The following is a 22,244-nucleotide window of genomic DNA, read 5'->3' as shown; positions in this document are numbered from 1 at the left end:
TAACCAGTTTTCTGAAAATGCTTTGAGTCATCAGACAGAAGGTCGCTTTTCTGAAATAAAAATAATTCTTTCCTTTCCCTATCTACTGCCAGTTTTATTGCTGACCACAGTTCATTTCTTGTTTTTATACAAATATATAATAATCTTTTGACAAGCTAAGGAAGGAAGTTAGACTCTAGGATGTTTAAGCCCTTGTTTTTGTCAAAAAATAAGTAAACACATGCCTTTATAATTATATTGTGGCATTAGACACAATTCTCCTCTGGACTTCCAGGGTAGAAATTTTCAAAATGAAGAATCAAATTATGCCTCTGAATACCTGTTATGTTACCAAAGGGCAAATACTGGTAGCATGTATCCCTAGAAGCTTTGGGAATAAATGTGGGTTTTTTCAGGTCTACAGAAGAAAAGAATAGATCTACAGGAAGGATAGAGATTAATGCCAGGCTCTCACAGTAAAGCTATAACCCGAGGTATGGTACTTTGGTTTTTATAACTGTTTCAGCAAAGTGATCCTATGGTTTCAGCAAAGTGATTTCTTTTTGGCTCTTCTTGATTTAATAGAAATTAGAAGTCCCAGATTAGACTGTGACCTTCTAGCTAACGGACCAGATAGCACCCCTGGCTCTTACCCTAAATGTCAGTTGCTCCTAGTCATTGTGATAGCCCAAATAACCCTGCTATGGGTTGAATTGTGTTCTCCAAAAAGATATATTTAAGTCCTAGCCCCCAGCACCTGTGCAAATGACTTTACTTGGAAATAGGGTCTTTGAAGATATAATCAAGTTAAGATAAGGCCATAATGGATTCCCAGTATGACTGGTGTCTTTACAAGAAGAGAAAATGTAAAGACAGACACAGGGTAGAATGCCATATGAAGACAGGCAGGGATATTGGAACAGTGCCTTCACAAGCCAAGGGATGCCAAAGATTACCCAGGCGCTAAGAAGAGAGGCATAGAAGATGCTCTCCCTCAGAGCCTCCAGTAGGAACTAACCCTGACAACACCTGATTTTGGACTTCTAACCTCTAGAACTGTAACAGAATAAATTTGCTGTTTTAAGCTCCCCCCCCCCCACAAAAAAAAGGCATATTAGGGCCAAATCCCAGTTCTGTCATTTACTAGCCATGTGACTCCTCTTCAACCTCAGATTTCCTATTCATAGGATGATGAAAATAATACTAACCTGGACAGACTTTTTAGAAAATAAAACATAGTACCTAACATGTAATAAATTTTTACTGTACAGTGACTAAATAGTATAGTATTTCAACCCTGTTATGGAACCCAAGGTATGCAGCTTAAAGGAGAGATTTTCCTGCATAAGACTCTCTAAATGCCTTAAGATGGTGACAAAAATAGAAACTCAGTGGGTTTTTTCTTCCTATTTGCAAAATGTTTACCATGGTTATACTTTCAAAAAAAAAAACTGCATCAGGATGACTAAAGTTAATTGCCAAAATACACAAAAAAACAAAACCTAGATGTTTAATAGAACCCATGCACATGAAGCTCAACCAGGTGTTTCTGGTTGTCAGCCTTCTATGTGGTCATTTAAGTACCCAGGTTCCTTTTATTTTGTGGCTCTATCCTGGTTGGGATCCTTAGAGTCCTCTCCATTCATCCCTCAAAAGGAGTAAAGAAACATAGAAATGATAAACTTACTTCCTAATTATTTAGTCCCAAGCTGACATATGTCACTTCTACTTCCTTTCCATTTTCCAAAACTTGGCTACATCTAACTGTAATAAAGGCCAGGAAATGTAATCTAACTATGCCTAGAAAGATAAGAAATGGTTTTTGGTAAATGCATAGAAGTCTGCCACAAATTGATTTGAAATTGATAATAAGTATTCTATTTAAAGAAATGATCATAACATGGCCCACAGAACACTGTTACATCCTTTTTGTGTCCTTTATGAGCTCATGTGACAACCTTCTCAACTGTGTACAATTCCGAGCCAATGGTGTTCTGCTATATGAACACAAACCTACCTGAACACTAACCTTGACCCTACTGGTACTTAAAAGGCAGAAGTCTCAGATTTTTCTAATGTGTCAACTAATGTTGTGAGAAGATTGTTATTTGGGATTGATGTTAATACCTCAGATGAGTTTCATTTGTGGGTAGGTTAGATAGTAGTACAGAGTATTACAAAGTAGAAAAGGGAGAGAAGAGAGCATGCAAAAGTCTGTCTTATAACTAAAACTAATAAAGCTTCAGATATTGTGGCTTGATACTGCCCCTACCTAAAATCTGTAAGGGAAGTAACTCATAAGTTTTTTTTTTCATCTTCGTGCTTCATGCAATGTCAGTGATTAAATGGGAGAAGCATTCCAGGCTGGCAGATAGCCCTACGTGGTCACTCAGGGACTCATAGTCCTACAAACAAGTTGTTGGTCATCCCCCAGGCCTTGGCATCATTTGCATGGTCTCAGCTGAGTCTCTTGGGTTCCACCTATCCAAAAGGGTAAAGAGAATATCTTAAGATATCGACAGGCAAGTGACATACATCACATTACTTCTGTTCACACTCCACCAGTGAGAAGTGTTCTCTGGCCATATCTAACAGCAAGGACATCTGGGAAATACAATATAATGGGCAGCCATGACATCAGCAGCAGTCCTTTTACTGTGGAACAAGGCAAGAATGCGTCTTAGAGGACAATAGGTAGTCTTTGCCACAGGGTCCATGCAACCAAATAGTGAGAGTGCTAATTAGAACAGAATGATATTATATTTCAAGGCAAAAGAGAACACAAAAGTTTCAACTTTTCATCTTAGGAAGTTATTATTTATTTAACTGACACTGATGTATAAAAACACTCACAAGATATAGTTGCATATTTTTCAAACATATACCATAATGCCTTAAAGGTTTAGACAAATAAGAGTAATTTGCCATATTATTCAAATTTTCATGACAGCATGTCAACTGTACATTTACTGTGCCTCTGTGGGTTTAGTTACTGTGATGAACCCTGGGGATATAAAGATAAAGACAGCAAAGATTTAGCCCTTATTCTCAAGAAGCCCACAAGCTAGTGGTAGAAACTATCCAATTTTTCTATTGTTTTTTAAGTGGTGAATCCTGTGCTCAGCACTGACCTAGAGTTATCTGCACAACTCAGCATGGGTTTAGAGAAGGTTCAAAGGGAGTGGTTGCAGAACACATAGGGACAAATCTGGAAGCAAGAGTAGGAGTTGGCTAAGTAGACTCAAATAGGGAAGAACATCATAAGCTGAAGAAATAGTGTGGGCAAAGCTAAGAAGGTTATGCAATAGCTCAGGTGTGAAAACTGCTGGTGAGTTAGCCTGGAGTCTAGGGTAGAAGTTAGGGCAGAGAGAGTTAGGCACAGGCAGGGTCATTAGGAGCCTTGCATCCTGGGCTGGTAGTGGGGGCTTTTTCTATAGTTGGTGTGGCTCCTTGACACCCAGGAAACCTGGTCATACCTTGTTTTAGAAAAACCATTATCTCCATAGAAAGATAGATAGGAATCTAAGGCGTTCAAAATGCTAGAAGTAAAGTTAAGCCTTCTGATGCTTTGAAAACAAAAAGGAGATATTTTTAGACCAAATTTTTATAGGAAGGATTCCGTATAGCAGAGTTTTAAGTGTTTTGAGGATCAACCCATAAAATAAATAATACTTCTTTTTTTTCAATATATGAAATTTATTGTCAAATTGGTTTCCATACAACACCCAGTGCTCATCCCAAAAGGTGCCCTCCTCAATATCCATCACCCACCCTCCGCTCCCTCCCACCCCCCATCAATCCTCAGTTCTCAGTTTTTAAGAGTCTCTTATGCTTTGGCTCTCTCCCACTCTAACCTCTTTTTTTTTTTGTTCCTTCCCCTCCCCCATGGGTTTCTATTAAGTTTCTCAGGATCCACATAAGAGTGAAAACATATGGTATCTGTCTTTCTCTGTATGGCTTATTTCCCTTAGCATCACACTCTCCAGTTCCATCCACGTTGCTACAAAGGGCCATAGTTCGTTCTTTCTCATTGCCCTGTAGTACTTCATTGTGTATATAAACCACAATTTCTTTATCCATTCATCAGTTGATGGACATTTAGGCTCTTTCCATAATTTGGCTATTGTTGAGAGTGCTGTTATAAACATTGGGGTACAAGTGCCCCTATGCATCAGTACTCCTGTAGCCCTTGGATAAATTCCTAGCATTGCTATTGCTGGGTCATAGGGTAGGTCTATTTTTAATTTTCTGAGGAACCTCCACACTGTATTCCAGAGTGGCTGCACCAATTTGCAATCCCACCAATAGTGCAAGAGGGTTCCCGTTTCTCCACATCCTCTCCAGCATCTATAGTCTCCTGATTTGTTCATTTTGGCCACTCTGACTGGCATGAGGTGATATCTGAGTGTGGTTTTGATTTGTATTTCCCTGATAAGGAGCGACGTTGAGCATCTTTTCATGTGCCTGTTGGCCATCCGGATGTCTTCTTTAGAGAAGTGTCTATTCATGTTTTCTGCCCATTTCTTCACTGGATTATTTGTTTTTCGGGTGTGGAGTTTGGTGAGCTCTTTATAGATTTTGGACACTAGCCCTTTGTCTGATATGTCATTTGCAAATATCTTTTCCCATTCCGTTGGTTGCCTTTTAGTTTCGATGGTTGTTTCCTTTGCAGTGCAGAAACTTTTTATCTTCATAAGGTCCCAGTAATTCATTTTTGCTTTTAACTCCCTTGAGTTTGGGGATGTGTCGAGTAAGAGATTGCTACTGATGAGGTCAGAGAGGTCTTTTCCTGCTTTCTCCCATAGGGTTTTGATGGTTTCCTGTCTCACATACAGGTCCTTTATCCATTTTGAGCTTATTTTTGTGAATGGTGTGAGAAAGTGGTCTAGTTTCAACCTTCTGCATGTTGCTGTCCAGTTCTCCCAGCACCATTTGTTAAAGAGACTGTCTTTTTTCCATTGGATGTTCTTTCCTGCTTTGTCAAAGATGAGTTGGCCATACGTTTGTGGGTCTAGTTCTGGGGTTTCTATTCTATTCCATTGGTCTATGTGTCTGTTTTTGTGCCAATACCATGCTGTCCTGATGATTACAACTTTGTAGTAGAGGCTAAAGTCTGGGATTGTGATGCCTCCTGCTTTGGTCTTCTTCTTCAAAATTACTTTGGCTATTCGGGGCCTTTTGTGGTTCCATATGAATTTTAGGATTGCTTGTTCTAGTTTCGAGAAGAATGCTGATGCAATTTTGATTGGGATTGCATTGAATGTGTAGATAGCTTTGGGTAGTATTGACATTTTGACAATATTTATTCTTCCAATCCATGAGCAGGGAATGTCTTTTCATTTCTTTATATCTTCTTCACTTTCCTTCATAAGCTTTCTATAGTTTGCAGCATACAGATCTTTTACATCTTTGGTTAGATTTATTCCTAGGTATTTTATGCTTCTTGGTGCAATAGTGAATGGGATCAGTTTCTTTATTTGTCTTTCTGTTGCTTCATTGTTAGTGTATAAGAATGCAACTGATTTCTGTACATTGATTTTGTATCCTGCAACTTTGCTGAATTCATGTATCAGTTCTAGCAGACTATTGGTGGAGTCTATCGGATTTTCCATGTATAATACCATGTCATCTGCAAAAAGTGAAAGCTTGACTTCATCTTTGCCAATTTTGATGCCTTTGATTTCCTTTTGTTGTCTGATTGCTGATGCTAGAATTTCCAACACTATGTTAAACAACAGCGGTGAGAGTGGGCATCCCTGTCGTGTTCCTGATCTCAGGGAAAAAGCTCTCAGTTTTTCCCCATTGAGGATGATGTTAGCTGTGGGCTTTTCATAAATGGCTTTTATGATCTTTAAGTATGTTCCTTCTATCCCGACTTTCTCAAGGGTTTTTATTAAGAAAGGGTGCTGAATTTTGTCAAAGGCCTTTTCTGCATCGATTGACAGGATCATATGGTTCTTATCTTTTCTTTTATTAATGTGATGTATCACGTTGATCGATTTGCGAATGTTGAACCAGCCCTGCATCCCAGGAATGAATCCCACTTGATCATGGTGAATAATTCTTTTTATATGCTGTTGAATTCGATTTGCTAGTATCTTATTGAGAATTTTTGCATCCATATTCATCAGGGATATTGGCCTGTAGTTCTCTTTTTTTACTGGGTCTCTGTCTGGTTTAGGAATCAAAGTAATACTGGCTTCATAGAATGAGTCTGGAAGTTTTCCTTCCCTTTCTATTTCTTGGAATAGCTTGAGAAAGATAGGTATTATTTCTGCTTTAAACGTCTGGTAGAACTCCCCTGGGAAGCCATCTGGTCCTGGACTCTTATTTGTTGGGAGATTTTTGATAACTGATTCAGTTTCTTTGCTGGTAATGGGTCTGTTCAAGCTTTCTATCCTCCTGATTGAGTTTTGGAAGAGTGTGGGTGTTTAGGAATTTGTCCATTTCTTCCAGGTTGTCCAATTTGTTGGCATATAATTTTTCATAGTATTCCCTGATAATTGTTTGTATCTCTGAGGGATTGGTTGTAATAATTCCATTTTCATTCATGATTTTATCTATTTGGGTCATCTCCCTTTTCTTTTTGAGAAGCCTGGCTAGAGGTTTGTCAATTTTGTTTATTTTTTCAAAAAACCAACTCTTGGTTTCGTTGATCTTCTCTACAGTTTTTTTAGATTCTATATTGTTTATTTCTGCTCTGATCTTTATGATTTCTCTTCTTCTGCTGGGTTTAGGCTGCCTTTGCTGTTCTGCTTCTATTTCCTTTAGGTGTGCTGTTAGATTTTGTATTGGGGATTTTTCTTGTTTCTTGAGATAGGCCTGGATTGCAATGTATTTTCCTCTCAGGACTACCTTCGCTGCGTCCCAAAGCTGCGTTTGGATTGTTGTATTTTCATTTTCATTTGTTTCCATATATTTTTTAATTTCTTCTCTAATTGCCTGGCTGACCCACTCATTCTTTAGTAGGGTGTCCATTAACCTCCATGCTTTTGGAGGTTTTCCAGACTTTTTCCTGTGGTTGATTTCAAGCTTCATAGCATTGTGGTCTGAAAGTATGCATGGTATAATTTCAATTCTTGTATACTTATGAAGGGCTGTTTTGTGACCTAGTATATGATCTATCTTGGAGAATGTTCCATGTGCGCTCGAGAAGAGAGTATATTCTGTTGCTTTGGGATGCAGAGTTCTAAATATATCTGTCAAGTCCATCTGATCCAATGTATCATTCAGGGTCCTTGTTTCTTTATTGACCGTGTGTCTAGATGATCTATCCATTTCTGTAAGTGGAGTGTTAAAGTCCCCTGCAATGACCACATTCTTATCAATAAGGTTGCTTATGTTTATGAGTAATTGTTTTATATATTTGGGGGCTCCCGTATTCGGCGCATAGACATTTATAACAGCTCTTCCTGATGGATAGACCCTGTAATTATTATAGAATGCCCTTCTTCTCTTGTTACAGCCTTTAATTTAAAGTCTAGTTTGTCTGATATAAGTATGACTACCCCAGCTTTCTTTTGGCTTCCAGTAGCATGATAAATAGTTCTCCATCCCCTCACTCTCAATCTAAAGGTGTCCTCAGGTCTAAAATGAGTCTCTTGTAGACAGCAAATAGATGGGTCTTGTTTTTTTATCCATTCTGATACCCTATGTCTTTTGGTTGGTGCATTTAGTCCATTTACATTCAGTGTTATTATAGAAAGATATGGGTTTAGAGTCATTGTGATATCCATAGGTTTCATGCTTGTAGCGATGTCTCTGGTACTTTGTCTCACAGGATTCCCCTTAGGATCTCTTGTAGGGCTGGTTTAGTGGTGACGAATTCCTTCAGTTGTTGTTTGTTTGGGAAGACCTTTATCTCTCCTTCTATTCTAAATGACAGACGTGCTGGATAAAGGATTCTCGGCTGCATATTTTTTTCTGTTCATCACATTGAAGATCTCCTGCCATGCCTTTCTGGCCTACCAAGTTTCAAAAGAGAGATCAGTCACGAGTCTTATAGGTCTCCCTTTATATGTGAGGGCACGTTTATCCCTTGCTGCTTTCAGAATTTTCTCTTTATCCTTGTATTTTGCCAGTTTCACTATGATATGTCGTGCAGAAGATCGATTCAAGTTACGTCTGAAGGGAGTTCTCTGTGCCTCTTGGATTTCAATGCCTTTTTCCTTCCCCAGTTCAGGGAAGTTCTCAGCTATTATTTCTTCAAGTACACCTTCAGCACCTTTCCCTCTCTCTTCCTCCTCTGGGATACCAGTTATGCATACATTATTTCTTTTTAGTGTATCACTTAGTTCTCTAATTTTCCCCTCATACTCCTGGATTTTTTTTTATCTCTCTTTCTCTCAGCTTCCTCTTTTTCCATAATTTTATCTTCTAGTTCACCTATTCTCTCCTCTGCCTCTTCAATCCGAGCCGTGGTCGTTTCCATTTTATTTTGCATGTCGTTTAAAGCGTTTTTCAGCTCCTCCTGACTGTTCCTTAGTCCCTTGATCTCTGTAGCAAGAGATTCTCTGCTGTCCTGTATACTGTTTTCAAGCCCAGTGATTAATTTTATGACTATTTTTCTAAATTCACTTTCTGTTATATTATTTAAATCCTTTTTGATCAGTTCATTAGCTGTTGTTATTTCCTGGAGATTCTTTTGAGGGGGATTCTTCCGTTTGGTCATTTTGGATAGTCCCTGGAGTGGTGCGGACCTGCAGGGCACTTCCCCTGTGCTGTGGTGTATAACTGGAGTTGGTGGGCGGAGTCCCAGTCAGCCCTGATGTCTGCCCCCAGCCCACCGCTGGGGCCACAGTCAGACTGGTGTGTGCCTTCTCTTCCCCTCTCCTTGGGGCAGGATTCACTGTGGGGTGGCATGGCCCGTCTGGGCTACTTGCACACTGCCAGGCTTGTGGTGCTGGGGATCTGGTGTATTAGCTGGGGTGGGTAGGCAAGCGGCAGGAGGGGCAGGCTTAGCTCGCTTCTCCTTAGGTGATCCACTTCAGGAGGGGCCCTGTGGCAGCGGGAGGGAGTCAGACCCGCTGGAGGGATGGATCCGCAGAAGCACAGCTTTGGGTGTTTGCGCGGTGCCAGCAAGTTCCCTGGCAGGAACTGGTTCCCTTTGGGATTTTGGCTGGGGGATGGGCGAGGGAGATGGCGCTGGCGAGCACCTTTGTTCCCTGCCAAACTGAGCTGTCATCCAGGGGCTCAGCAACTCTCCCTCCCTTTGTCCTCCAGCCTTCCCGCTTTCCGAGCAGAGCTGTTAACTTATGACCTCCCAGATCCTAAGTCCCGCTTGCTGTCGGAACACACTCCGTCTGGCCCCTCCGCTTTTGCAAGCCAGACTCGGGGGCTCTGCTTGGCCCGTGTGCAGCCCCTCTGCCCCGGCTCCCTCCCGCCAGTCCGTGCAGCGCGCACCGCCTCTTCGCCCTCCCTACCCTCTTCCGTGGGCCTCTCGTCTGCGCTTGGCTCCAGAGACTCTGTTCTGCTAGTCTTCTGGTGGTTTTCTGGGTTATTTAGGCAGGTGTAGGTGGAATCTAAGTGATGAGCAGGACACGCGGTGAACCCAGCGTCCTCCTATGCCGCCATCTTCCGACGATCCTCCAAGAAATAATACTTCTTAATCAAACATATAGTACTGAGTGCTATAGTAGTATAAGACAAAAGAGATATATTAACAACAAGGCAGCTTCAAAGGAGACAAAGAGGAAAATGTGAACTCCGATGTAAGGCAGCATATAACTGGAGACAATCAAAGTACATTGGGCTCCCAGGGCTGTGAGTATTTAGACAAAGCGATTTAAATCATGGAATAGTAAGGGTATGGAATTTAAAAAAAAAAGGGGGGGGGGGGGGAGGTTATGAAATTGAAGCTTTTCCTTGAAGGAGACAACCTAATATTCAATTATATCGTAGTTCATGGTAAGAAGTTCTTCCTCAGATGCAGATTCCTCAGATGCAGAAGCAGATTCTTCCCCAGATTCATTTTCACACAAAAACACAAAAGATTGGCAATTGTGCAAGCAACTAACTTCTTCTCATCCTCCCAAGTTCTAGAATGGAAGGGAGGAGAGGATTATTAGCCACAAAAGGGAATTCCTTGTTAGAGTTTCTCTCTCCTCCATGCAGAGTTCAGCACATACTGGGGGAAGAAAGGTGGTGGAATATTTCTGACAGCCACTGGTTTGTCTTAGAAGTCAGTTCCTCTGGGTGAGAACCACAGATGCGTTGGTAGGTTTTGGTGAGAGTAGCAACAGCCAGGAAGACAGATTGGATATGTATCCTGTGGCCTTAGGCTTTTCAGAATGGTCCCCCATCAAGCCTCGCTGAGGCCACAGAATACAGTCCTGACTTTTAATGAAGAATAACCACATATTCAAGGAGTGACTGCTTTTTCTCTTCAAGACCAGGGGACACTCCGGAGACAAAAAAAGAGATAAGGTCTTTAGCCAGTGCCATTTGCTTGAGAGTCCAGAGGACCTAATAAAAGAATTGTCCCAGGGACCCCATGCAAAAACAAGATAATTTGGTAAGGCAGAACAAGTGAAGAGAAAATAGTTAACGTAACAGGCCTGCTTTAGAAAATCCTGCTCACCAGCTTGGCTCTTGGCCCTTGCCTCTGTAATTCTTAAGTACACAGCAAGGCGAGAGAGAGAGAGAGATCTACCAATTCTGTGTCCTGGGTGTCTCTGTAATATCCTTAGTTGCTTTCATCCTCAAAGTTTGAGTGTGTGTGTGTGTGTGTGTGTGTGTGTGTGTCTGTGTGTCTCCTATCATTTAGCTTATGACTTCCAAGGCAGCAAGATTATGCCTTGATTATTTTTCTTTCCTGTCATTGTATAATGCTCAATAATTGATTTTGGCAGATAATTTTTAACTGAATTGAGTAGAAAGTTACTTTGGCTGAATGAGGATAACCTCCAGATTTCCCTGGGTGGAAAGGCCAGCTACCCCACACCTCGTTGAAAAAGGTTCTTAGAATTTGCACACTTTTTCCTTTAATGTGACAACCAAGAAATAGTTTGGAGAAAAAGGATAAAAGAGCTTCTTTCAGTAAAATAGCAAAATACATTTTACATAGCTATTGTGGTGAGGACGATTTGGCAGACAAGAAATCACTGCCAGTCAAATCCATGTGAACTGCTAAGTTTTATTTTTGCTTTTATGCCCCTACCTGCTCCTCACTTTTAAAAATAAATACTCTTGTGAATAAGAGAGATGCTGGTAACCTAGTTTTCTGTATTCTTGTATACCAGGAGCTTTGTCATTCTAATAAGTCTGTTCTGCCTCAACTTGGAAATCAGCTTAATATAATTCTAAATGAAATAGCTAATTTTTCATTATGTTTGACACAAACTTAGTAATTCTCAGAAGTGGTCCTTGTTAAATGGGGGTTAGCTAGAAATTCTGATATTCAAGGATGCTTACACAAACAACTGTCATTCTCTGCAATGACTTCATTATTCAGTGACAGTTAACAGCATTGTTTTATTCAAAAACGTCTTTGTCTTTCTCCGCTTGTTCCAGCAACAGTTTTCCTGGAGTTTTGGAAAAGAAGGCGAGCAGTAATTGCTTATGACTGGGATTTGATAGACTGGGAAGAAGAGGAGGTTTGTATTATTTACCTCAGAATTTTTCAAAAAGCCAATCAACAAACACACAGTCCCCCTGAGTATATCACTCTATGCTGACAGAAGTCAGGTTTCTTCACAAAGCATTTCTTTGTCTTTTTGTCTTTGCAAAAAACTTCAGGTAGTATAAAAACTAGCAGAATTTAAAAGAAAAAAAAGACACGGTGCCTGGATGCCTCAGTTGGTTAACCATCTGACTCGTAGTTTTGGCTCAGGTCATGATCTCACAGTTTGTGAGTTCAAGCCCTGCATCGGACTCCAAGCGGACAGCATGGATCCTGCTTGGGATTCTTTCTCTCTTTCTCTCTCTCTCTCTCTCTCTCTCTCTCTCTCTCTCTGCCCCTCCCCCCTCACTTTCAAAATAAATAAATAAACTGAAAGAAAGAAAGAAAGAAAGAAAGAAAGAAAGAAAGAAAGAAAGAAAACAAGAAAGAAAGAAAAAAAACATTTTGATTGCAAAGCATCACTTGTAGGTAGAGACATCAGAATAATTAGTAGTAAGATTTGTTTAGTTTTCTTAAACAGTATCCATTTTCTTTACTTCAGCAGAGAGTATTAGTTTTACAACTCTAGGTACATGGAAGCAACCCTCATAAGAGAACTCCAAGGAAATGTTTCTCTGAGCTCTCCAGAGCCCTGCACAGTGCCCAGAGCTGCACAGACTCAGAAGTATGACCTCAAGTTGGTGAACACTGAGCAGAAACCACTCCTCAAGAGGCCTCATTGGTAGAAGCGACTAAATGCCTCTTATTCTAGCCTGTCATGCTCAGATTGCTGTGCAGAAAAGCCCCAGCTTGCTACATGACTTCATGGATAACCCAGGGTAACCATTTGCTGGGGCTGCCATAACAAAGTACCACATACTGAGTGGCTTAAACAACAGAAATTTAGGTGCTCACATTTCTGGAAGCTAGAAGTCTGAAATCAAAGCATTGGCAGAGTTGATTTCTTCTGAGGGCTGTGGGGGAGGGATCTGTTGCAAGCTCCTCTCCTTGGCTTGTAGATGGCCATGTACTCCCTATGTCTTCACATAGTCCTCTCTGTGCATGTCTGTGTCTCAAAATTTTTTTTATAAAGAACCAGTCCTATTGGATTAGGGGGGCACTCTTCACTTGACCTTAATTACCTCCGTAAGAACTCTGTCCAAATACAGTCACAATCGGAGGTACTGCAAGTTATGGCTTCAACAAATGAATTTGCAGGGGTTGGGAGCAGAGACACAATTTAGCCCATAAAACCCAGAGACACAGGTCTGGCTCAGTGATTGGCCTCAGCCTCAGGATAATTAACTGGATAACAGTGACTCTTAGATGACACAGCCTTATAAACTCAGAGTTTCCCAAAGAAGCAGAGGATTCTAGGTCTGTTCTGTTTATATCCTCAAGTGTAACTGCCTAAAATAAGTAAAAGAAGGCAGAACCTGTTTATCATTGTATCTCCCCCTGTCCTTCCCCATTACCTGCCCCTGAGTGAAGGCCAGCCTTGGGCTTATTCTGCAGCAGGAGCAAGGCTGCCCTTCCTCCTACACAGGCAGGCTACTGCCAAACTCTGCCCAGTATCCATAACCACTCTTCAATCAGCTCCTTCTTCACTTTCTGTCTCTCCCTCCATCGGAGTCTTGAGCATTTCTTTCTGGATTAACTCAATCTCCATTTTATCAGACTTGCCACTCATTTTCCCTCCTCTTGCAAGACATTCAAATAGAACAGGTACTTAATTAACTGGAACCACTTCAGGATACCCTCTTGCTGATTTCCTGTTTCTAATCCCATAATTGCTTTTTAGTCAGAAGCTTTTCACATTAGATGGGTCTCAACTAAATAAAACAAAGCCTCAGCTTGATTTCGAATTAGAGTTGCCTTGATTTTAGCTGGATTTGAAAGATGTTTACCTGCTATTCAATACCAATTAATACATTTAAAATCTACTGATTAAAGGTGAATGACTCTTATAGGAGCTTATTAAAAGATAGATTCACTATGTTTTGGGCTGCCTCAATTGAAAAAAAAAATTTTAAGATTTTTAAGTAATCTCTATACCCAATGTGGGGCTCAAACTTACAACACCGAGTTCAAGAGTTGCATGATCCACCAACTGAGCCAGCCAGGAGCCCCCCCTAAAAAATGTTTTTGTAATTGTAGGAGGAAACTAAAAATTATATTGCCATTATAACTCACAACATGGATTGTGGACACTTTGGTGTTAAGAAATTTTCTTTGTCCTGTGTCTGTCTCATTCCCTGGTAATAAAAGTAAAAGCTTAATAGTTATTTCATACTACTAGGGACAAAGAGAAATGGTCCCTTTTCTCATTCTGTTTGTTTCTTCTAGCACAGCTTAATATGATAACAGAGGCACTTAACTATTAGTCTAAATTATACTGCCTTGGGGAACCTGGGTAGCTCAGTCAGTTAAGCTTCCAGCTCTTAATCTTGGCTCAGGTCCTGATCTCATGGTTCATGAGATTGAGCCCCCATGGAGCCTGCTTGGGATTCTCTCTCTTCCTCTCTCTCTGCCCCTCCCCTACTCACATGCACACTGTCTCTCTCAAATAAACTTTAAAAAAATAAAATAAATTATACTGCCTGGATGATAATAAGTCTAGATCATCATCCTTTAGATTTTCTTCAAGTGGCCAATTTCCAAACATTTAAACCTGGGTCTCTGCGCTCACCTCACTGATTGATTAGTGTGGTAGCTGTTGATTCAGTTTTACAGTAGAATAAAAAAGTTTTTTATTGTGTGCATATCTCTCCATTGCATAAAAATATGTCTGTCTGTTCTCTAGGAAGAAATACGGCCCCAGTTTGAAGCCAAGTACTCCAAGAAAGAGCGGATGAATCCCATTTCGGGAAAGCCAGAACCCTATCAGGCATTTGCAGATAAATGCAGCCGACTTATCGTTTCTGCATCTGGGATATTTTTTATGGTTCGAAATTTTTCTACAAAACTCTTTGTTTCATAAAGTACAAACCTATAGCGTGGTAACAACAATAATCATAGCAGGCCTTTGCATAATTCCACAAAACATTTTTACACATTCTTGCTGTGTAATACAGTGACTCCGTGAGGTGGTTGGAGATGGTACTGCTGTCCCCAAGTCACGGATGGAGCAACTGAGACTCCAGAAGGTGAAGGGCTTGTTCGGAGTCAGCCAGTAAATAGCCCAGGGCTCCAGTTCTTTCTGCTCGCCTCCCTATTCCATGCCGAAAGGAAGTAAATTTGAGATAGGACCTGCAGCAGTGTTGGTCAGGCTTTTTGCTTGTCGTTCCTGCGTAAGAAATACATTATCTGTCATGACCCAGTATATTCTGTGCCAGTAGATGTATAGAACTAGAGTAACTGAAACAATGCTCACCTTTGCAGTGTGCAGTGAGCACTGATTTTTCGTTTGTTTTACTATGGTCTTTTTTTTAAATACCAGCTATAACCCCCTAAAATTGATTTCCAGATTCACTAATGGTTCTGTCAATTTGAAAAACACTAACTTGAACCTGCATTGTTGACTTCTCCTAAAAAGAAGTCACTCAGTAATCAGCTTCGACCCTGTTAATTACTGAACAAAACTTACTGATATTTTCCCAAATGTCATTTTAGAACAGTAAGGGGTTATTACGATTCTCCTCTCCTCTTTTCAAATAGTAAGTGTGTAAGTAAGTATCATAGATCATTATATCAGGAAGAACAAGATGACAGAAAATCTAGACACTTGACCCCCTTTTAGCCGGAAATAAACTGGGAAGATGAAAGGGTAGGCAGCATGCCCAGGAATCTCTTGGCTCAGACCAAGATTCAGATCCATATCTTCCTACAGACACTGCTCTGTAAGCAGTTGTGCCTGCCTTGCCTTCCATAAGCAAAGTCATATTTACCGTCTTGTTTTTTAAGTTTCTTATAAGATCTATAGATGTAGAGTAAGGACTCAGACCTGACTTCTGACTGAGTCCAACAAGCTCTCCATTCCACCACATTGCCACCCTTGTCTGAAAGTCAATGTAGATTTCACCTATCTTCCCATCCATAGCTCGAGGATTAAGATGTGGGCAGTTGTTGTTGTATTTTGGCCCGTTGCAGCTAAGGTTCATGCCCCAGCTTTTAGAGCATGTCACCTATAGGAAGCCAAAATAAGTTTTAGTAAAACAGAGGAATGCTTTTATAAAGAAAGCAGTCTGTAACTCAGCAACGTCCATCCTGAGTCCCAGCTTAAAGTTTTAATAACTAAGTAGGTTAAGGTCTTTAATATATTGAATCACCTAATGAAAGACAAAAAACTTTTTGGAATCTCAGATTCCCAGTAGATAGAAGACATGTCATATTTTTCTGAAATAGAATGAAATCTTCAGAGAAAGATTCCTCATTTCAGTGTTTATAAATGATTAATAAAAGATTATGTACCTATCACGTAGTTGGTGTATTCAGCAACAAATAGCTGAACACTTACTGTGCACCTGTAATTAAGTTAAGGTGCCATGGAAACCGTGGTATGCAAAACAGATGCTATACCTGCCCTAATGGAAATTACAGTGGCTCCCCCCCCCCACCCCTTTATCTGCAGTTTTGCTTTCTAGGGTTTTAGTTACCTACAGTCAACCCCAGGCCAGAAGCAGATAATCCTTCTCCTGACATATCTTCAAAAGGTCAATAGTAGCCTAACAGTATGTTATAATGCCTACATCATTCACCTCACTTCATCTCATCACACAGGCATTTTATCATCTCACATCATCACAAGAAGAGTACAATACAATAAGATATTTTGAGGGAGAGAAACATTTATATAGCCTTTATTACAGTATATTATTATTTTATCATTAGTTACTGTTAATCTCTTACTGTGCCTAATTTGTGAATTAAACTTTCTCATAGGTATGTGTGTATAGGAAAAAACATAATATATACAGGATTCCATACTTTCTGAAGTATCAAGCATTCACTGGGGGTCTTGGAAATATCCCCCACAGACAAGGGGGGGTAGATAGTGTACTTTCTAAGTGGTGGAAACTGGCAATAATCAAACTGACAAACTATTAGAAATTATAAATAGGCTACTAAAAGAAGAGTATAGGCACCATGTAACAATTACAAAAAAGTCTGGAGGGCATGAAAAGCTTTAGTTATGAAGTGGTTCTTGAGCTGAGGTGTGAATAATGAGTAAGTGTTAACTAGGTTGCTTGTGTGTGTGCACATATGTGTGTTTGGCAGGGGAAGGGGGTAGGTCAGCATTTTAGGCAAAGGAAATGGTCTTGAAGAATAAGGGTGCTTAGCCCATTTGAAACAATGAGAGAGGTTCTGGAGTCCCTAGACAGAAAGGAAAATGGCCTTCAACGAGGTGGAGAAAGTCTTGCAGGCCACCATACAGACTTTGCTTTTATTCTAAGAGTGAAAGAAACCAATAGATTTACATAGAAGAGTGACATCATAAGATTTCCATAATAAATATGCTCAATCTGATATTCTGCTAATGTTACTCCATAGCTTACACAGTTAATCAGCTTTCAAGCACTATGATTTTTCTATTTGAATAACAAAGAAAATACAGGCAAGCGAAAGTAATAATCACAATAAAAAGCAAGCATTTTGTTGTGGTTGCTTGAGTCAGTATCACCATTGTTTTATAACCTTTTCTCATTTTCCAGGGGTGGGATTTTACAGTGGTGGGAACCCTTTTCCTGAGACATTCTACCGAGGTGCTCACGGGGTCTCTGTCTTCTTGCCAGATCTGCGTGGTGATCGCGGCCGTGTTCGGGATCGTCATTTACCGGGTGGTGACGGTCAGCACTTTCGCTGCCTTTAAGTGGGCGTTAATCAGGAATAACTCTCAGGTTGCAACAACAGGGACTGCCGTGTGCATCAACTTCTGCATCATTATGCTGCTGAATGTGGTAAGTGAGCTGCACGGTAACTAGCCCAATGGTTAAAATATGTGGCCTGCAGTTTTCTGCTGCTGTTAAAAGGGACCCAGCTTCAGAGGGGCTAGCCTGTCACATGGTGCTGATGGCTGGGCAGCAAACTGCCTGGCATGCGGAGGATTGAGAAGGATTGAGTCAAATCTAGGCTCCAGGATTTTTTAGTGTAAGATTACCAAGGCACTTGCTCTCTCTGAATCTTAGTTCCCTTCTTTACCCAATAAGATAACACTGTGTATATACGCCTTGGGGAAACTTAAAGAAAGAAGATACTTTAAAGGCCCAGCTTAGAATCTGTAACATAGCTCAGAAGTGTTGGTTCCCATTTCCTTTTGATTCCGAATGATAGAAAAGTGGTCAGTTTCCAAAGCATTCCTTGGAATAGCCCTGCAAGGGGATGGCACATGTAACTTGTGTTAATTTCATGCTTTTTTCAGTTCTGTATTTCATCCCAGATGTCTCCCTTAAACCCCAAATTTATACATCCAACTGTCTGCTCCACTATCCTCCCCAAACCCCCTATCCTCCCTCCAGAATCAGCCCCTCCACAATCTCCCCCATGTAGCTGCTCAGGCTGAAAACCTTCAGCATTACCCTTGATTCCTCTGTTTCTCTCACTGCTTCCAGAATTTGATCGCTTTTCACACATTTCCAAGTCCCACCTTGGTCCAAGACCCCAATATCTCCCTCTTGGGCTATTGCAGTGCCTTCCTAACTGGTCTTCCCGGCTGCTAGGTCTGCTCCTTCAGTTAGACTCATCACAGCAGCTGGAGTGAGCTTCTTACCTGTAAGCCAGCTCCTGTCACTGCTCTGTTCACCATGTCTGATGGCTTTCCTCTTGCTCAGAATAAAAGTTCACATCTTCATGTGGCCTCCAGGACTCTTCTTCTGGCCCCAGTGACATCTCTGACCTTGTCTTCTCCCTACTCACCCTGCTTCTCCTGTTCCATTTGTTCCCTGGATGTGACAGGCAAGCTCTCACCCTAGGCTTTTTATTTGCTCTTATCTCTGCCTGGAATATTCTTCCCTATGGGGTCTGCATGACTTACTCCCTCACCTGCTTCAGGTATTTGTTCCAATGTCACTCTTCTAATATAAGGCTTCCATGGTCACTCAGTTTTAGAATTATAACCACTCCTGCTTCTGACAATTTCCTATCTCCTTACCTGCTCTGTTTTTCTCTGTGGTGCTTATCACCACATAATATGCTTTTTAAAACTTATTTTATTATCTGTCTTCTCTATTAGAATGTAGGCCTATGGGGGCAGACACTTTTGTCTATTTTTTTTTTACTGTTTTTATTTTCCAGTGCCTGGATCAGGGCCTGGCACATAGTAGGTTCTCAGTAAATTCTTGTTGTTATTTGCAGAATGAATAATATTATTTGCTGACATTGTTAGATTTGAAGTCAACCTATACATAAAAATCCTGACATTAGAGATTTGTGGCAGGGGGTGAATAAGATAATGTATTTGGAGTGCCAAGCACAGTGTTAGGCATGGAGTAGCTGTTCAATTAATTATGGTGCCCTCCCCCTTAATTATATTGCATCTTAAATCTGGGCCATAATGCTGAAATGCTCTCATCATTAAAAAAGGGTTTTCCAAAGGCCAAGCAATTTAATACTGTTGCCAATATTGTTTAATCTGCTTGGATTGTAGTTTCTAGTTCTTTAAACAATTCTAAATTCTATAACCAATATACTCAGAGTGATCCCTAAGAGAATTTAACCCACCCAATATTGAAAAACTTCACTTATGATTCTTTTTTTTTTTTTTTTTTTTTTTTTTTTTTTTTAGGATTTTTATTTTTTTTTTATTTATTTATTTTTTATTTATTTATTTATTTTTTTAATATATGAAATTTACTGTCAAATTGGTTTCCATACAACACCCAGTGCTCATCCCAAAAGGTGCCCTCCTCAATACCCATCACCCACCCTGCCCTCCCTCCCACCCCCCATCAACCCTCAGTTTGTTCTCAGTTTTTAACAGTCTCTTATGCTTTGGCTCTCTCCCACTCTAACCTCTTTTTTTTTTTTTTTTTTTTCCCTTCCCCTCCCCCATGGGTTTCTGTTACGTTTCTCAGGATCCACATAAGAGTGAAACCATATGGTATCTGTCTTTCTCTGTATGGCTTATTTCACTTAGCATCACACTCTCCAGTTCCATCCATGTTGCTACAAAAGGCCATATTTCATTTTTTCTCATTGCCATGTAGTATTCCATTGTGTATATAAACCACAATTTCTTTATCCATTCATCAGTTGATGGACATTTAGGCTCTTTCCATAATTTGGCTATTGTTGAGAGTGCTGCTATAAACATTGGGGTACAAGTGCCCCTATGCATCAGTACTCCTGTATCCCTTGGATAAATTCCTAGCAGTGCTATTGCTGGGTCATAGGGTAGGTCTATTTTTAATTTTCTGAGGAACCTCCACACTGCTTTCCAGAGCGGCTGCACCAATTTGCATTCCCACCAACAGTGCAAGAGGGTTCCCGTCTCTCCACATCCTCTCCAGCATCTATAGTCTCCTGATTTCTTCATTTTGGCCACTCTGACTGGCGTGAGGTGGTATCTGAGTGTGGTTTTGATTTGTATTTCCCTGATGAGGAGCGACGTTGAACATCTTTTCATGTGCCTGTTGGCCATCCGGATGTCTTCTTTAGAGAAGTGTCTATTCATGTTTTCTGCCCATTTCTTCACTGGGTTATTTGTTTTTCGGGTGTGGAGTTTGATGAGCTCTTTATAGATTTTGGATACTAGCCCTTTGTCTTATGATTCTTAAGTGAATTAGTAATCACTGAGCTAATAAAATGTAGGTGATTTAGTATTATTACTGCTACTAATATTACTATTATTATTGTTATTAATAACAGGAACTTGGATATTGAGAATGGATATGTGGTACCCCCTGGCACTCCCTCCTCTAGGACTTAGCTGGTCTCCAAGTTAATTGTGGAACATACACATTGTGAAGGGGAGTGATTCATAGTGAAATTAAACAAACAGCCAGGGCAGTGAAAGATTCTATGTCTCGGTAGTTTGCAATGACTTACAGCTCTCTTTTCTCTAATGTCTTATGAAAATTTAATTTGTACATCTTAATAAATTCCTGTATACATGTAATGAGTCTATAAATACATGGTTGCTCATACATTTTGAGCAGATACCAATGTTGTCAGTGTAACACTTTGTTTAACTAGAAATCGGTTACCCTGCAATCTCTACTTCATGAGACACACCAAGAAAAGAGGAAGTAAACAGAAAATGAAAGAGGGAGCATAGGGGGTAGGAAAACTATATAGTTGTGGACATTGCAAAGCACCTACTATGTGCTGGGAGCTAGACTACTAGGCATTTATATGTTTTATCTAACAAGCACGTCAGAGTCACTGAAATGGATGATGTAGAGTCTACACACTAAAGATAATATGTATTTTTATAATGCCTTTAAGGTATATTTTCATTTATTTTAGGTACATGTGAACACCTTTGATGTTCTGATTTCTCACCAAGATCAAACTGGAAAAACAGAAGTTTACTAAGGCAAGAATTCTGACAAGAGCAGGAAATGACAACCCATAGCAAGGGGAAGGAAGGAAAATTTTAAAAATATATATGTAAAAACTCTCAAAGCAGCAGCATCCAAGACCCTTTTGTGTAGGAAGCAATTGCCTTACTCTCCTCAGCCATCTCTGATGACGTCCCCATCTGAGCACACACATTTACAGTCCTATCTTATTCCCTGAAGCCTTGCACATTCCATTATGAAGGCAACCAAGTGTGTAATATAGTTTGGAAAGATTTTCACCAGAATATCAAAAAATAAATTAAAAAGTAAGTCCTTAAGAAGCAAATATCATTTAAAGGACAGATGACAGACTAATAACTATAACGTAGCTTTGACCAGTTCAGAATTCAACTATCTACTGGCTTCTGAAATTATTCAACTTAAGATAGTTTCATGCACATTTTCATATGCATTTTTATGGCTACGTAAGTTATTTTCGACTACTTAAAATTTTGGCCATACTTGTCTTGCAAAAAAGAAATCATTTAGTCATGAATCATTACTACTTTACATTAATTGAATATAAAAATCTTGAGAGCTAGATTGGCTTTTATCTTATGTTCATTACAGCCTCTAATTTTTAAATAATATTGTTATAGATCGCATATCCTGTTTCTGACTTTATGCTAGAGTTCTCCAACCCTAACTGAAGAAGCAGATGTATAAGGGATGTCTATTTTCTAGATTTTATGATATGTATTTACTTCTTACTGTGTAAGTGGCAGTTATTAGTTTTCATTTTATTTCTTCTTGAAAAATAAATACTTGAAAGATAGAGTGAGTAGGATAGGTTTTCTTGCTCCTTGTCATACTGTTTCACTCTCATTCTGTTTCTATTGTGACCAAAGAACATCTTAATATGGTTGCAAACAAAAGATGTCAATTAGAATATATCCCAGGAGGAGACTAAAAGTTATTGCCATCCTTTTTACTCAGGCATACCAATATGAATCAGATGTTTCATTATACTCTAAACAGTGAAAACCACAATGTCTTGTTCCAAAATGAAGTAAACCATAAAACATGGCTTGCATCAGAACATGCCCACCTACATTGATCAGGTGGACAAGATCAAATTAGAAGCACTCACAGTTTCTTTTGGAAATATACTTAAGGTCAGAAAGCTTTCTGTCAGTTACAGATTTTAACTTTCCCAATTTGTGGCATCC

The 22,244-nt window shown here is 40.0% G+C and overlaps 1 protein-coding gene across 5 annotated transcripts in view; it reads left to right on the top strand.

Moving 5' to 3' along the window:
• The window catches only part of ANO4 (anoctamin 4), a 426,134-nt gene that overhangs the window by 354,488 nt on the left and 49,402 nt on the right, over nucleotides 1-22,244 (top strand). For all 5 annotated transcript variants that reach the window (XM_058741647.1, XM_058741645.1, XM_058741644.1 and 2 more), the window contains 3 exons: nucleotides 11,491-11,573; nucleotides 14,382-14,522; nucleotides 17,311-17,475. In XM_058741647.1, the coding sequence (XP_058597630.1) occupies nucleotides 11,491-11,573; nucleotides 14,382-14,522; nucleotides 17,311-17,475 (389 nt within the window). The remainder of the gene's footprint in view (nucleotides 1-11,490; nucleotides 11,574-14,381; nucleotides 14,523-17,310; nucleotides 17,476-22,244) is intronic.

Source organism: Neofelis nebulosa, chromosome 8, assembly GCF_028018385.1.
Source record: "Neofelis nebulosa isolate mNeoNeb1 chromosome 8, mNeoNeb1.pri, whole genome shotgun sequence".
Taxonomy (NCBI): Eukaryota; Metazoa; Chordata; class Mammalia; order Carnivora; family Felidae; genus Neofelis; species Neofelis nebulosa.
This window is presented reverse-complemented; position numbering and strand designations above follow the sequence as displayed.